At 47.9% G+C, this 16,683-nt stretch overlaps 1 protein-coding gene across 2 annotated transcripts in view; it reads right to left on the bottom strand.

The window, feature by feature from the left end:
* Positions 1-16,683, bottom strand: part of ZDHHC17 (zinc finger DHHC-type palmitoyltransferase 17) — a 134,956-nt gene that overhangs the window by 84,998 nt on the left and 33,275 nt on the right. For both annotated transcript variants that reach the window (XM_038756256.1, XM_038756257.1), the window contains exon 2: positions 2,917-3,020. In XM_038756256.1, the coding sequence (XP_038612184.1) occupies positions 2,917-3,020 (104 nt within the window). The remainder of the gene's footprint in view (positions 1-2,916; positions 3,021-16,683) is intronic.

Here is a 16,683-nt window from a genome sequence, read left to right as displayed (position 1 = left end):
TAGTATAGTGCTCTGCACACAGTAAGCGCTCAATAAATACGATTGAATGAATGAATTCCCAGACCTGGAATTCTATCTCTCTTCTTGCCTCCAGGATATCTCCCACATGGATGTTCTGTCAACACATCTACCACCAGAACTCCTGATCTTTGCCACCAAACTCCCTCCTCCTCCTAATATTCCCATCTCATTCAAAATCACCATGACCATCCTTCCTGTCCCAGAAGACCGGAATAGCCGAGTCTTTCTGGATTCTTCACTATCGTTCAACTCTCACATTCCGTCTACAGCCAGATTCTGTCAGCTTTTCCTGCTATCTTCCTGATACAACCTCTGGTCTTGCCGTGGCCAGATTATTTCACACCAGCCTGCACACAGATCCCCCAGTCTCCAGACTCTCCCCCTAATAATAAATAATAATTGTAGCATGTTGAACACCTGCTGCATACTCAGCATTGTACTAAGCACTCAGACAATAATCAGGTCAGAGAGTCCTTGCCCCATTTGGGGCTCACAAGTCTAAGAGAGGGAGAACAGGAGCTGAATCCCCATTTTACTAATGAGGAAAGGAAGCACAGAAGTCAAGTGACTTGCCCATGGTCAAACAGCAAAGCTGAGATTTGAACCCATGTTCCCTGATTCCCAAGCCCATGTTGTTTCCAACTAGGCCAGATTGCTTTTCCAATATATACTTCACGCTGCTAAATGGATCACTTTCCTCAAGCAATGCTGGGCCCACCTGTCTCCTCTCGGCAAAACCCTCCAGTGGCTTTGAGTATCTCCCAGCATCAAACAAAAACTCTTCACAATTGCCTTTGAGGCTCTCCATGATTTGGGCCCACCTCATCCTTATTATTATCACTACTATATTATGCGTTCACTATGTGTCAAACACTATTCTAAACTTTGGGGTACATAAACTAATCTGGTGAGCCCACATGAGGCTCACATTCTAAACAGGAGGGAGAACAGACACTGAATTTCCATTTTACTGAAGAAGAAACTGAGGCCCAGAGAAATTTAAGTTACTCGCCCAGCAGGCAAGTGGCAGAGCTGGGATTAGAATCCAGGTCCTCTGACTCCCAGGACTGAGTTCTTCTAGGCCACACTGTTTCTTGGCTACCTGCTCTCATCACCCACTATTTACTGTGACTCCTCAAGTTGTAAATATTTTTATGTTTGTCTCCCTGATTACAGCGTGAGCTCCTTGTGGCCAGGGAACACGTCACTTCTTTACTCTGTACATCCCAAGTGCCTACCTTCAATGCACTGCACCAAGGGGGAGTTCAACAAACACTGCAACTGCTACTTTCCCCCTCTGAACCTGGGACATCAATCAATCAATGATATTTATTGAGTGTTTACTGTGTGCAGAGCACAGTGCTAAGCACTTGGGAGAGACAGGATGAAAAATTCAGGGTCCACAAAGTCAATCCATTAATTAAAAAAAAAGGAAAATCGGATGCACACATTTCAAGGTCCCTTCTCTATTTTAGCTGTTTCTCCCTCAGCGGGCTATATCTGAAGCTACGACTAAGAGAGAACATTCAAATCTATATTTAACGCACTTCCGTCCCACGCCTCCATGACATCCAGGCGGCAGGGGATGGAGGAAGCAGTCTGAGCTCAAAACTGGCTAGGTTTGGTCCTTGGTCAGTTAGCCCTAACTCCTAAAGCCTCAGATCCCACGTCGTGGCGGCGGGCAGGGGGAGCTGAGCTCCAACGGAGAGGAGCTCTAGCGCGTAGGGGATAGGAAACAAGAAAACAGAAAGTAGTTCAGGAACCTGGACTTTGCCTGTGTCACCCTGAAGACAAAGGAGGGACGTTTTTCAGGAGGTTAAGGAAAGGCAGCAAGCTTACCTGACCCTAGGCTTCTTCCACTCTGCCAAGCAGGGCCTGTAATCTCACACTTTGGTCTGTGCCCCCGAGGTACTTTGATTTCACCCTCACCCCTACCTCAGTTACACACCTATCCCTATACTTCCGTTGCTGCCTCTATGTGTAATCGATTTTCATATCGGTCTTCCCTACCACATTGTAAACTCGTGACAGGCAAGGGTTGCATCTACCAACTCTATTGTACTCTCCCAAATGCTCAATACAGAGGTCAATAGATACCACCGATAGACTGACTGATGGAACATCTTCAGGAAGGGACCGGTAAACGATGGTGGCAATGGGCCGAGGCAGTGGAGGGTTTTACTTTCCAAAGATGCTCATGAACCGCTGCCCTAAAAAGCCCTTCCTTGACCTCACCATTCCCTCCAGTTGTCACTCCATCTCCCTCCCACTCCCTCCAAATTCCTAGGGTGAAGCATCCACACCCCTTGCCTCCACTTCTCTCCTTGACTTCCTATCTGGCTTCCGCCCCCTTCACGCCACAGAAACTGCCCTCTCAAAGGTCACCGATGATCTCCTTCTTGCCAAATCCAACGGCCTCTACTCCATCCTATTCCTCCTGGACTTCTTAGGCTGCCCTCGACACTGTAGACCACCCCTTCTTCTGGAAACATGATCTAACACTGGCTTCACTGACACTGTCCTCTCCTGGCCCTCCTCCTACCTCTGTGGCCGCTCATTCTCAGGCTCTTTCATGGGCTCCTCCTCTGCCTCCAAGCCTATAACTGTGGGGGGTCCCTAAAAACTCAGTTCTATTTTATTCTCTATCTACACTTACTCCCTCGGAGAACTCATTTACTCTCACAGCTTCAACTACCATCTCTACCTGGATGATTCCCAAATCTTCCTCTCCAAGGCCTGATCTCTCACCCCAGCTAGACTTTTAAGCTTGGTTCTGTGGCAAAAGTCACAAGAAATTAAGGTGAGTTTTATTCAAAGTCAATGTGCATGACAAGCCCTTCATCCCATCACATACATACAGAGTTACAGAACAAAAAATACCAAGTGAGCACTTACTGCGTAGCTTTGACGATGTCCCAGGCACTGTAATCATCAACGTGGGTTTTGCGTCCAAGGGATTCACTGTATCCGAGGTTATAGTGGCTTTGAGGCTTGATTTCCTACGAAAGAGAATCTTATACAGTGACCAAGTTTTACAGCTGAGAGAAACCACCTGCAAAAATGGAAATACTTAGCACTTATGCTGAGGTAATGGGAAAGAGAGGCAGCATGTCCTGGTGGATAGAGCATGGGCCTGGGGCTCAGAAGGACCTGGGTTCTAATCCTGGATCCAGCCTTGTCTGCTGTGTGACCTTGGGCAGGGATCTTTCTTGGCTTTCGGGGCTGGAGAAGAGGCGGGAGGAGGTAAGGGGGCAGGGCCGGAAGCTGCCGGCCCCTTCTTAGCCTGGGAGGCCAAAAAGAGGACAGTGACTGGGGGAGGGGAGCTGGGCACCCCCATTAGTGTGGTGGCAGACTCAGCCAGGGGAATAGGGGGAACTTGCCTCGGTTACCTCTTCTGCAAAACTGGGGATTAAGACTCTGAGTCCCATGTGGTTCATGGACTGTGGCCTACCTGATTAGCTTCTATCTACCCAGTGCTTATACAGTGCCTGTTACATAGTAAGCACTTAAATACCATTAAAAAAGGCGGGGGGGGGGGGGGGGGGGGTGCTCAAAGTTAGTAAAGTTACCTCATCCTGCAGTTGGGACATAGGGAGCATTAGCGGTCGATCTTCCCACAGCACAAGTCTGTTCGGGATATTAATTTTTTGGAGCACTTAATGTGTGCACAGCACCGCACTAAGCGCTTGGGAGAATATATTACAACAAAGTTGGTGGACACAATCTCTCCAGAGGGAGCTTTCCATCTACAGGGGGAGAAAGACATTGGGGGAAATGCTAAAATACAAGGATAGTTACTTAAGTAACCTGGGGCAGGCGTGATCTTCAAACTGCTAAAGGGATATAACAACTCCCAAATTGGTACAAGTGGCTAGTTATAGGAAGAAATTGTTAGGCGGGTGGGTGTGTGCCTGCCTCAGTACTGCCAGCACTTAGAACAGTGCTTGGCATATAGTAAGCACTTAAATACTAACATTATTACCACTCTGGGTCTCCTTCATATTTGTGCAACTTTGCAATAGTTTCAGCATAATAATGAGTAGCAACAGCATAAAGAGTAGAAGTAATAACATAGGAATTTTTCAAAAAATGTCAATCATGGTGGTATGTCAACCGCTATCTACTTACACATGATCAGTAAAACAATTTTCCCATCACATGAAGTTCTTCACGGAAACAACTACTGTGCAGTAGCCAAAATAACTATTATACACCAGTCTTTCTATCAACAGTACTGATGGAGTAAGCACTTGAAAAAGTAAAAGTACATTTGTCCCCTCCCTTCTTCCATCCCTGACTATCACATCTTCAACCTCTCATTCTCCAGTGGCTCCTTTCCCTCCGTTTTCACACATGCCCACATATCCTCTATCTAAAAAATTTTAAAAAAACCCTCCCTCCAACAACCTTCCAGTTATCACCCCATCTCCCTTCTCCCTTCCTTTCCAAACACCTCAAACAAGCTGCTTACACTCTTTGCATCCAGTTTCCTCTTTTTCAACTTCCTCCTTGAACCACTAAAAAGTTCAATTCCAGGTCCACCTACAGCTCTCCATCTACACCCACTCCCTTGGAGAACTCATTCGCTCACATGGCTTCAACTATCATCTCTATGTGGATGATTCCCAAACCTTCCCCTCCAGGCCTAATCTCTCTAAGTGGATGTCCCACCGACACCCTCAAAACACCCAAAACAAAACTCCTCATCTTCCTCCCCAAACCCTTCCCTCCCCATGACTTTCCCCATCACTGTAGACAGCACTCCATCTCCGTCTCACAAGCCTGTAACCTTGACGTTATCCTCGACTCATCTCTCACATTCAACCCACATATTCAATCTGTCACCGAATCCTGTAAGTTCAACCTTCACACCATGGCTAAAATCCACCGTTTCCTCTCCATCCAAACTGCTACCATGTTAATCCAAACACTAACTATATCAGCCTCTTTGTTGACTTCTCTGTTTCCTGTCTCTCCCCAATCCAGTCCACACTTCACTCTGCTGCCCATAACGTTTTTCTACAAAACCATTCAGTCCGTATTTCCCCTTTAAATCAAGAATCTCCAGAGGTTGCCCGTCCACCTCTGCAACAAACAGAAACTCTTTACCATTGTCTCTAAGGCACTCAATCACCTTGTTCTCCCCTACCTTACCCCTGATTTCCTACAACCTAGCCCGTACACTTCACTCTTCTAATGCCAACCTACTCATTCAATCAACTGTATGTAAAGAGCGCTTATTGTATGAAGGGCACTGTACTAAGTGTCTGGGAGAGTAAAACACAATATAAAAGACACATTTGCTGTCCACAATGAGCTTACAGTCTAGAAGGGGATACAGACATTAATATAAACCAGATTGGAGAGGGGTGAGAAGAGGAACTTGAGATAGCAGGTGTAGATAACTTGCTCAAGGAGTTTGGACAGGAATGGTGGGAGGGAGATGGGGCAGTAATGGAGGGAGCCTTGGGGTCAAGGGAGGTGTTTTTTTTTTAGGATGGGGAGACCTGAGCATGTTTGAAAGCAGTGGGAAAGAAGCCACTGGAGAGCGAACTGTTGACGATGGCGGTCGGTGAGGGAAGAAGAGAGCAGGAAAGCACTTTGATAAGATGCAAAGGGATGAGGTCAGATGCTCAGGAGGTGGATTTTGAGAGAAGGCAGAAGAACTCCTCAAGATACTGCTGAGAAGGATGGGAGAGTTGAAAAAGGGGCAGGAGTGGGGAAGGAATATTTTGAATAGATCCGTAATTTATTTATTTGTATTAATGTCTGTCTCCCCCTGACAGTATGCTCCCTGTGGTCAGGGAACATGTCTATCAACTCTGTTACATTTCACTCTCCCAACTGCTTAGTATAGTTCTCTACACACATTCAACACAATAAATATGATCGATACAGTCTGACTTCCATCACCTCCACTACCCTAAAATTGCTCTACTTTCACCAAAAACCTCCTTCAGTGGATTTTACTCCATCCTAAACCTCTTAAAAAACTTCAACGGCCTTTGACATTATAGACTACCCCCTTCTCCTGGAAACACTATCTCACCTTGGCTTCACTAACACTTCCCTAATAATAATAATAATAATAATAATAATAATAGTACTTAAGCACTTACTATGTGCCAAACACTGTTCTAAGCGCTGGGGTAGATACAAGTTAATCAGGTTGGACACAGTCCCTGTCCCACATGGGGCTCACACTCTTAATCCCCATTTTGCAGATGTGGGAACTGAGACCCAGGGAAGTTAAGTGATTTGCCCAAGGTCACACAGAGGACATGTGGCAGAGCCAGGACTAGAACCCATGAACTTCTTACTCCCCGGCGCATGCTCCATCCACTAGGCCACAGTGCTTCTCTCTCCTGGCTCTTCCATCGCTGTAGCCCCTCCTCCTCCATCTCTTTTGTTGGCTTTTCCTCTGCTTCCCACCTCTTAACTGTGGGAATCCACAGCTCAGTTCTGGGTGCCCTTCTTTTCTCCATTTATACTTCCTCTTTGAGAAGCTCATTTTACCCAATGGGTTCAACTACCATCTCTATGTTAACAACCTCCAAATCTACCTTTCCAGTCCTGACATCTCTCCTCTACAATTGCATATTTCCTCCTGCCTTCAGGACACCTCAGCTAGATGTCCTGCCAACACCTCAAATTCAACACATCCAAAACAAAACCCCTCTTTCTTCCCAAACTCTCAGCCCCTCACAACTTTTCCATAACTCTTGGCAGCCCCCACCCCAAGTCCCCACTATCCTCCCATTCTCACAGCTTTGGCATTACCTCTGATTCCTTTCGCTCCTTCAACCTAAATATTCAGTCACCCAATCCTCCTATCTCCACACCATCGCCTTTCCGGCCAAATTGTTCTCCCGCCGATCCAAGCATTTGTCATATCCCATCTCGATTACCGCATGAGCCTCTTCGTTGACCTCCCTCTCCAGCCCACATTCCACTCTGCTGCCCATATCATTTTTCTAAAAAAGTCAGCCTGCACTCATCTCCCCACTTCTCAAGTGCCTCCAATGGCTGCCTATTTATCACCAAGTCAAGCAGAAACTCCTCATCGTCAGCTTTAAGGCACTCAATCGGTTCTCTCTCCCTTACTGATCCTCACAAAACTCTAACTACAGCCCGGCCCAAAGACTTCACTCAGGCCCCCCCCTCCACCCCCCCACCACCACTTTACTAACCTACTCACTACGCCTCATTCTCTCCCCTTTGACCCATTGCCCCTGCCCTCCCGCGGACCTCTCACTTCACATCCAACAGTCCACCACTCTCCCCATCTTCAAAGCCCAGCTAAAAACTCCTCTCCTTCAGGAAGTCTTCCCTGACTGATCCGTCATCCCCCCGTTACGTTCTCCCTCTACTGCAGTCCTATTCCTTATGTACATATCCTTTTAATTGCTTCCCCTCCCAGTAATTCATTTTAATGTCTGATGGCAGACCCCATTATTTCAATGATCCCAAGACTTGAGGCCACATAGAACTACTTGACAAACGTGAGCATCGTATTTAGAGAAGCAGTGTGGCTCAGTGGAAAGAGCACAGGCTTGGGAGTCAGAGGTCATGGGTTCTAATCCCGACTCCGCCACTTGCCAGCTGTGTGACTTTGGGCCAGTCACTTCACTTCTCTGTGCCTCAGCTACCTCATCTGGAAAATGGGGATTAAGACTGTGAGCCCCATGTGGGACAACCTGATTACCCTGAATCTCCCCCAGCGCTTAGAGCAGTGCTTCGCACATAGTAAGTACTAAACAAATACCAAAATTATTATTATTATTATTTGAGAAGAGTGAAGCCCGGGAGCTGTGGCGTAGTATGTGAGGAGCAAGGGCGAAAGGGCTGAGAATGCCTTAGAGCCGGTGGTCAGGTGTTTCTGCTTGATATGGACAGGAGTGAGCAACAACAGGAGGGGGTTTGGGAGTAAGTTTCTCAGTGTCATTATCCAAAAAACTTAGAGAACTGCACAGCCATGATCTAGTTTAACTGCAATGCCATTTCCAAGTATAACAGTGAATATACCCAGCACATCACCCCAAGATGTAATAGAATTTAACAGCAATACAATTTAGCAAGATGAATGTTTCCTAATGACAGTAAACACTGAAGTTGATAACATCTCTTCTAAAAGAATGCTAGGAAAGCAAGTCCACTGATGACAAACCCGTTTAAATATAATGGAGAGGAACATAATGGAGAGGAACATAAACAACTGGCATATGAGAAAGCAGTGTCTTACTACAAGAGGAAGAACTGAGGGAAGGGTTAGTTATTTTGCACTATCTGCAAACAAGATAATGATTGCGGTGGGGATGTAATTAGGACCACCAACGGAAAAAGATCACAGCAGAAAATACAAAGCCATGCCTGCAAGGTAACACACTCAGTCACTCCTCTGCTGCCAATGCCGAGAAGCAGTGTGGTTAGTGGAAAATACATGGGCCTGAGAATCGGGAGGCCTGGGTTCTTGCCTGTGCGACCTTGGGCAACCCACTTCATTTCTCTGGGCCTCAGTTTCCTCATTTGTAAAAATGGCGATTCAATACCTCCTACTTGGCCTGGGACCGTGACTGCCCTGATTACCTTGAATCTGCCCCGGTGCTTAGTACAGTGCTTGGCACATAGAAAGCACTTAACAAATACCAGAATAATTAGTCACTGAAGCTTAAAACTGCCAGGGCTGAGAGGAGTAACCCATAATCAATCAATCAATCAATCGATCATAATTATTGAGCGCTTACTGTGTGCAGAGGACAGTACTAAACACTTGGGAAGTACAAGTTGGCAACATATAGAGACAGTCCCTACCCAACAGTGGGCTCACAGTCTAAAAGGGGGAGACAGAGAACAAAACCAAACATATTAACAAAATAAAATAAATAGAATAGATATGTACGAGTACAATAAATAGAGTTATAAATATGTACAAACATATATACATATATACAGGTGCTGTGGGGAAGGGAAGGAGGTAAGATGGGGGGATGGAGAGGGGGAGGAGGGGGAGAGGAAGGAAGGGGCTCAGTTTGGGAAGACCTCCTGGAGGAGGTGAGCTCTCAGTAGGGCCTTGAAGGGAGGAAGAGAGCTAGCTTGGCAGATGGGCAGAGGGAGGGCATTCCAGGCCAGGGGGATGACGTGGGTCGGGGGTCAATGGCGGGACAGGCGAGAACCAGGCACGGTGAGGAGATTAGCGGCAGAGGAGCGGAGGGTGCGGGCTGGGCTGGAGAAGGAGAGAAGGGAGGTGAGGTAGGAGGGGGCGAGGTGATGGACAGCCTTGAAGCCCAGGGTGAGGAGTTTCTGCCTGATGCGCAGATTGACTGGTAGTCACTGGAGATTTTTGAGGAGGGGAGTAACATGCCCAGAGCGTTTCTGGACAAAGACAATCCGGGCAGCAGCGTGAAGTATGGATTGAAGTCGGGAGAGACAGGAGGATGGGAGATCAGAGAGAAGGCAGATGCAGTAGTCCAGACGGGATAGGATGAGAGCTTGAACGAGCAGGGTAGCAGTTTGGATGGAGAGGAAAGGGCGGATCTTGGCATGGCCATAACCATGCATCGCCTCTACAGCATGTTTCCTCCACTCCTGTGCATGAGCTGTGGAATGCTGGTGGAAAACCAGACACTGGGCTGACCTCATCCATCTCACTCATCATCACCAGCTTTCCCTCTGCCCTCTCCTCCGCCCAGCAACATTCTTTCTCCCTCTCACTACCTGCGCCACCTGTTTCAGACATTTAACTCCCACCTCAAGCCAAATCCCCCTGAATCCCATCTCTTCCCCCAGTGACTTGGCCATGTAAAATCGAAGCCATCAGGCATGATCTCCCTAAAATCTCTCCTGCTAACTTTTCCAGTTCCTCCCTTCTTCTGCCCCTTCTTCGACTCTTCCATCTTTCCCAGCAGTTTCTCAAGCGCTCTCCTGCCTCCTCTTAAAATCCATCCCCTCCACCTGCACCTCTAACCCCATCCCTTCACACCTTATCAAAATCAATCTCCTTGAGCAAGTTGTCAAATCCTGCTGCCTCGATCAATTAATCAACCATATTTATCAAGCACTTACAGTGTGCGGAGCACTAAACTAAGTGCTTGGGAGGGTACAATAGAACAGAGTCAGTAGACATGTTCCCTGCCCACAAGGAGTTTACAGTCTAGAGAGGGAGACAGATATTAAAATAAATTACGGATATGTACATAAGTGCTGTGGGACTGAGGGTGGGGTGAATAAAGGATACAAATCCAAGTGCAAGGGTGATGCAGGAGGGTGCTGGAGAAGAGGAAATGAAGGCTTAGTCAGGAAAGGCCTCTTGGCAGAGCTGTGATTCTAATACGGTTTTGAGGGTGGGGAGTGTGATGGTCTGTCAGATATAAAGAGGGAGGGTGTTCCGGGACAGAGGGAGGATGTGGGCGAAGGGGTGGCAATGAGACAGAAAAGTTCAAGGTACAGTGAGTAGGTTGGCAGTAGAGAAGGGCAATGGGTGGGCCATAAGAGGGGGTAAGGTGATTGAGTGTTTTAAAAATCAATGGTAAAGACTTTCTGTTTGGTGTAGGGGTGGATAAGTAGCCACTGGAAGCTCTTGAGGAGTGGAAAAGAAGGACTGAACATGTTTTTAGAAAAATGATTCAGGTAGCGCTGTGAAATATGGACCATAGACCATACTTCATTTCCACGTCTCCAATTTTCTCCTCAACCCCTTCCAAACTGGCTTTTATCCTCTTCACTCTGCCTTCTGACACCTATGCATTTGCATCTGTACCCTTTAGGCAACTGGTGGTCCTCATCCCACACTCATTTAGGTTCATATCTGTACTTTATTTTTAATGACTGTCTCCCCTTCTAGACTGCAAGCTTCTTGAGAGCAGGGAACATGATTACTAACTCTATTGCACTGCATTCTCCCTCGGGCTTAGTACAGTGCTCTGCTTAGTAAGTGCTCCATAAATACCTTTGATTAATTAAGAAAGCCAAGTGCTGGACCATATGCTGGGCTTGGCCAAATGGCTGGGAAGAGCCCCCTCCCCAAAATGAAACTTTTGAACACCTACTGTGCAAAGAGCCAATCAAAAGAGTAGATACTCATTACATTACATTTAATGTAGTTTGCTTCCTTGTTCAGGTGTAATTACAAAATAATAATAATAATGATAACAATAATAATAGTAATAATAATAAAGAGGGGGACTGAGGAAAGGACGGGGAAGAGATAGCCTGAGGGAGGGAAGAAGACACTAAGATCGTGTTCTCTCATTCTGCCTGGGAAGGTAATAAGGGGGTGCCATTGTTACCACGCCTCTGCTTTGGCACATTATGCAGACTTGTTAAAAGGTGGTAGGTGTTTGTCTTCATTCAAGTTGTAGACTAATATTTTGCTGGCACTGGGCTGGAGGGGAAGAGGTGTTAGAGAGGTGGCTGGGGATGGGAGACAGGGAGCGGGAAAGAGGCGAAGCACCTAACGTTTTGGAGAAGAAAAGGCAACCGGCAGCTCTAAAACAAACAAAAGCAGTTACCTTCACTGTTTTTTTTGTTTTGTTTTGAGGGCAGGGGGTTTGGCTGTGGGGAAAGAGGAGGGAGGCCACTGCAAGAAATGTAATGTCTCCTTCCTTTTAGAAGAGAAAGGACCTGCACAATTCTAACCCTGAAACTCCACCCCAAGTCTTGCCCAGTTTAGCAGCCCGAGGGGACAATACAGCAGTTCTCACTCTCTCTGCCCCCTCGAACACTGGATCTCAGTGTGTGCGGGCAGTGCCCAGCATAGGCTACTGCCCTCGCTCCACCCCGGCCCCCTTGGGTGGGGGGGTCCCCTGCGCTACCCGGTGTGGCTGGCTCACCTTGGCACTGTTGCTACTTCTTGAAGATTATGGTGGAAGTGGGTGGGCAGGCCGTGCAGGTGGCAATGGGCAGCCTACTGTCCGGGAAACAGACAGAGGGCAAGGAAGTGCTGCCATCTCGGCTCTCCCGCAGCCCCTTCCCAACCCAAAGGGGTGTGACGGGACAGATACCTACTGCCCAAAACGTTCCGAAGGCAAATCGAATATCGCCACCATGGGTGCCCAAGACCACAGAGACAATGGCTCCCGTTAAGTGGGCGCCTGTGCTTGAGAGCCATATCCGGTGTCAATACGAACTAGATCTGATCCAGCTCCTGAGCCGTAGGTTGCCAAACTAGCAAAGTGGTCCAATGCATGTCTCTTCTTCCCACTGAACCCCAGGTAGAGCTTAGACAGAGAGAAACGCATTTACCCCAACCAGCGCTCTCCCCGCAGGGTCTGGGAAGCAAAAAGGCAATCCCTTACCACTCAGAGAAGCAGCACGGCTTAATGGAAAGATCACGGGCTTGGGAGTCAGACGTTGGGGGTTCTAATCCCGTGTCCGCCACTTATCAGTGGCGTAACTTTGGGCAGGTCACAACTTCTCTGTGCCTCAGTTACCTCACCTGTAAACTGGGGATTAAGACTGTGAGCCCGTGGGACAACCGGATTACCTTGTATCTCCCCCAGCGCTTGGCACAGAGGAAACACTTAACAAATACCATCATCACTATTAGTACGGGAAGCCCCCAGCTGTTGGGCTTTCCCTCCACTCTGTCCTTGGGAGTATTTGGGTCCTCCCCGCCTCCAAGGGGAGGAGGAGGAGGAGGAGGGAGGGGAGGCTTTCCCATCACTGGCAGAGGACCCAATCCCTTCCCGGAATGCTCCACGATTCTGGTGTGGAGGTTATGCCACCGCCAGGCCTCTGACCTGGCTGCCCCACTCCAGGCCTAACCCCTGAGAAAATGACACTACTCTTGGACTCCCCAAAGGACAGAGTCTACATTCCTAGGAAGGACTGTGCCTGACCAGAAAAGAGGTTAAAACAACTTAATTAAAATTCAGTTTAACCAGTAATTATTTTTTAAAAATCAGTGTTTAACTTACTTGCCTCAGAAAACAAGTTTACACCACTTCAAATAATAATAATAATGAAATCTAATCACAAAAAAAAATTGTTTCCATCTTCTAGCTCTTTCTGAGTAAGGCTGACATTTTCAAACATTTCCCAAAGTGATCTAACAGGTCTGTGGCCTGCAAGGCCAGCCTCTCCCCCTCTAGCCTCTAAGCTTGTTGTAGACAGAAAATGTGCCTGCTATATTGTTATACTCTCCCAAGCGCTTAGGACAGTGCTCTGCACATGGTAAGCACTCATATATGACTGACTCATTCATTCAATCGTATTTATTGAGCGCTTACTGTGTGCAGAGCACTGTACTAAGCGCTTGGGAAGTACAAGTTGGCAACATATAGAGACTGTCCTTACCCAACAGCAGGCTCACAGTCTAGAAGGGAGACAGACAACAAAACATATTAACAAAATAAAATAGAATAGTAAATATGTACAAGTAAAATAGAGTAATAAATTTTAGACTGTGAGCCCACTGTTGGGTAGGGACTGTCTCTACATCTTGCCAATTTGTACTTCCCAAGCGCTTAGTACAGTGCTCTGCACATAGTAAGTGCTCAATAAATAAGATTGATGATGAGTAATAACTCTGTACAAACATATATACAGGTGCTGTGGGGAGGGGAAGGAGGTAGGGCAGGGGGGATGGGGAGGAGGAGAGGAAAAATGGGGCTCTGTTTGGGAAGGCCTCCTGGAGGAGGTGAGCTCTCAGTAGGGCTTTGAAGGGAGGAAGAAAGCTAGCTTGGAGGATGGGCAGAGGGAGGGCATTCCAGGCCAGGGGGAGGACGTGGGCCGGGGGTCGACAGCGGGACAGGCGAGAACGAGGCCTAACGGTGAGGAGGTTAGCGGCAGAGGAGCGGAGGGTGCGAGAGCTGGGCTGTAGAAGGAGAGAAGGGAGGTGAGGTAGGAGGGAGCGAGGTGATGGACAGCCTTGAAGCCGAGGGTGAGGAGTTTCTGCCTGATGCGTAGGTTGACTGGTAGCCACTGGAGATTTTTGAGGAGGGGAGTAACATGCCCAGAGCGTTTCTGCACAAAGATGATCTGGGCAGCAGCGTGAAGTATAGATTGAAGTGGGGAGAGACTGGAGGATGGGAGATCAGACAGGAGGCTGATGCAGTAATCCATTCAGGATAGGATGGGAGATTGAACCAGCAGGACAGCGGTTTGGATGGAGAGGAAAGGGCGGATCATGGCGCTGTTGCGGAGGTGAGAGCGACAGTTTTTGGTGACGGATTGGATGTGAAGGGTGAACGAGAGAGCAGACTCGAGGATGAGACCAAGGTTGCGGGCTTGTGAGACGGGAAGGATGGTAGTGCCGTCCACAGTCATAGGAAAGTCAGAGTGAGGGCAAGGTTTGGGAGGGAAGATAAAGAGTTCAGTCTTGGACACATACTGAGTTTTAGATGGTGGGCAGACATCCAGATGGAGATGTCTTAAAGGCAGGAGACACGAGCCTGAAGGGAAGGAGAGAGAGCTGGGGCAGAGATGTAGATTTGGATGTCATCAGCGTAGAGATGATAGTTGAAGCCGTGGGAGCGAGTGAGTTCACCAAGGGAGTGAGTGTAGATAGAGAACAGAAGGGGACCAAGAACTGACCCCTGAGGAACCCCTACAGTAAGGGGATGGGAGGGGGAGGAGGAGCCCGCAAAAGAGACTGAGAATGAACAGCCAGCAAGATAAGAGAACCAACTTGTACTTCCCAAGCGCTTAGTACAGTGCTCTGCACACAGTAAGTGCTCAATAAATACGATTGAATGAATGAATGAACCAGGAGAGGACAGAGTCTGTGAAGCCAAGGTTGGATAGCGTGTTGAGGAGAAGGGGGTGGTCCACAGCGTCGAAGGCAGCTGAGAGGTCGAGGAGGATTAGGATAGAGTAGGAGCCGTTGGTTTTGGCAAGCAGGAGGTCATTGGTGACCTTTGAGAAGGCAGTTTCGGTGGAATGTAGGGGATGGAAGTCAGATTGGAGGGTTGGCCCTTGGACCCACTGGAGGGTTGGTTTGCTTGGCCCTTTCCCAAGCTCTTCAAAGCAAAAGTCAAATGTGCTTCCCTTCCTGGGAAAAATGCCCTGACTTCTTCTCGCCCTGTTCTTTTGACCAGTCCCGTTTTTTGTTGTTGCTGTTGTGCTGGGTTTTTTTTTTAAGATGGCATTTGTTGAGCGCTTATTATGTGCCAGGCACTGAACTAAGCACTGGGGTAGATACACGCTAACTGGGTTGGACACAATCCCTGTCCCACATAGGACTCACAATCTTAATCCTCACTATACAGATGAGGTAACTGACAACAATTGCATTTAGTGAACGCCCACGGTGTGCAGAGCTCTGTACTAAGCACTTGGGAGAGTACAATAAAACATTGCCTGCCCACACCGGTCTAGAGAGCACAGAGGTACAGAGAAGTTAAGGGCTCACGGGCACCCACCAGACAAATGGTAAAGCCTACTGGACTCTCCCAAGAGCTTACAAGTACGGTGCTTTGCATAGCGTTAAGCACTCAAATACCATGGACTAGCATTCCGTTAACCAATACAAGGACTCACCTGTCTCACCCATCATCTGTTTAAAGAAACTCTTTCAGACAGAGACTTGGAAGTTGTAAGAATGCAAATGACTTGCTTTCTGACAAAGTCTGCTAAGGTCAAACTACACCCTCTTACCTGACTTTAATAATGCACTAGTGCAATGCTCTGAGAAGCCTCATGGCCCGATGGATAGAGCTCGGGCCCGGGAGTCAGAAGGACCTGGGTTCTAGTTCCGGCTTTGCCACTTGTCTGCTGTGGGACCTTGGGCAAGTCAGTTCACTTCTCTGTGCCTCAATTACCTCATCTGGAAAATGGGGATTAAGACTGTGAGCCCCATGTGGGACAGGGACTATGTCCATCCTGATTAACTTGTATAATAATAGTATTTGTTAAACATCTATTACATGCCAGGCACTGTAATAAACTCTGGGGTGGATACAAGCAAATGGGGCTGGGCGGAGTCCCTGTCCCACGTGGGGCTCACAGTCTCAATCCCCATTTTACAGGTGAGGTAACTGAGGTCCAGAAAAGTGAAGAGACTTCCACTTCACTCCACAGAAACCGCCCTCTCAAAGTCACCAATGATCTCCTTCTTGACAAATCCAATGGCCTCTACTCCATCCTAATCCTCCTCGACCTCTCAGCTGCCTTCAACGCTGCGGTCCACCCCCTTCCCCTGGAAACATTAACCAAACTTGGCTTCACTGACTCTGTCCTTTTCTGGTTCTCCTTTTACCATCTTAGTCTCCTTCGTGGGCTCCTCTGTCTCCCATCCCCTAACTGCGGGGCTCCTCAAGATTCAGTTCCGGGTCCCCTTATACTCTCCGTCTATACCCACTCCCTTGCAGAATTCACTCACTCTTATGGCTTCAACTACTACCTCCATGCAGATGGTACCCAAATCTATACCTCCAGCCCTGATCTCTCTCCCTCTCTGCAGTCTCACATTTCCTCTTGCCTTCAAGGCATCTTTACTAAGATGTCCTCCCATCACCTCAAGCTTAACATGTCCAAAACAAAATTCCCTATCTTCCCACCCTGTCATCCCCCGACTTTCCCGTCATCTTAGACGGCACCGCTAACCTTCCTGTCTCACAAGCCTGTAATCTTGGCATTATCCTTGACTCCTCTGTCTCATTCAACCCACATATTCAATCCATGACTAAAACTTGTCGGTCCCACCTTCAACAACATCACTGAAAA

This window comes from Tachyglossus aculeatus, chromosome 14 (genome assembly GCF_015852505.1).
Source record: "Tachyglossus aculeatus isolate mTacAcu1 chromosome 14, mTacAcu1.pri, whole genome shotgun sequence".
NCBI classification, from domain to species: Eukaryota; Metazoa; Chordata; class Mammalia; order Monotremata; family Tachyglossidae; genus Tachyglossus; species Tachyglossus aculeatus.
Note: the sequence above shows the minus strand (reverse complement) of the source record. Positions and strands in the feature narration are given on the sequence as shown.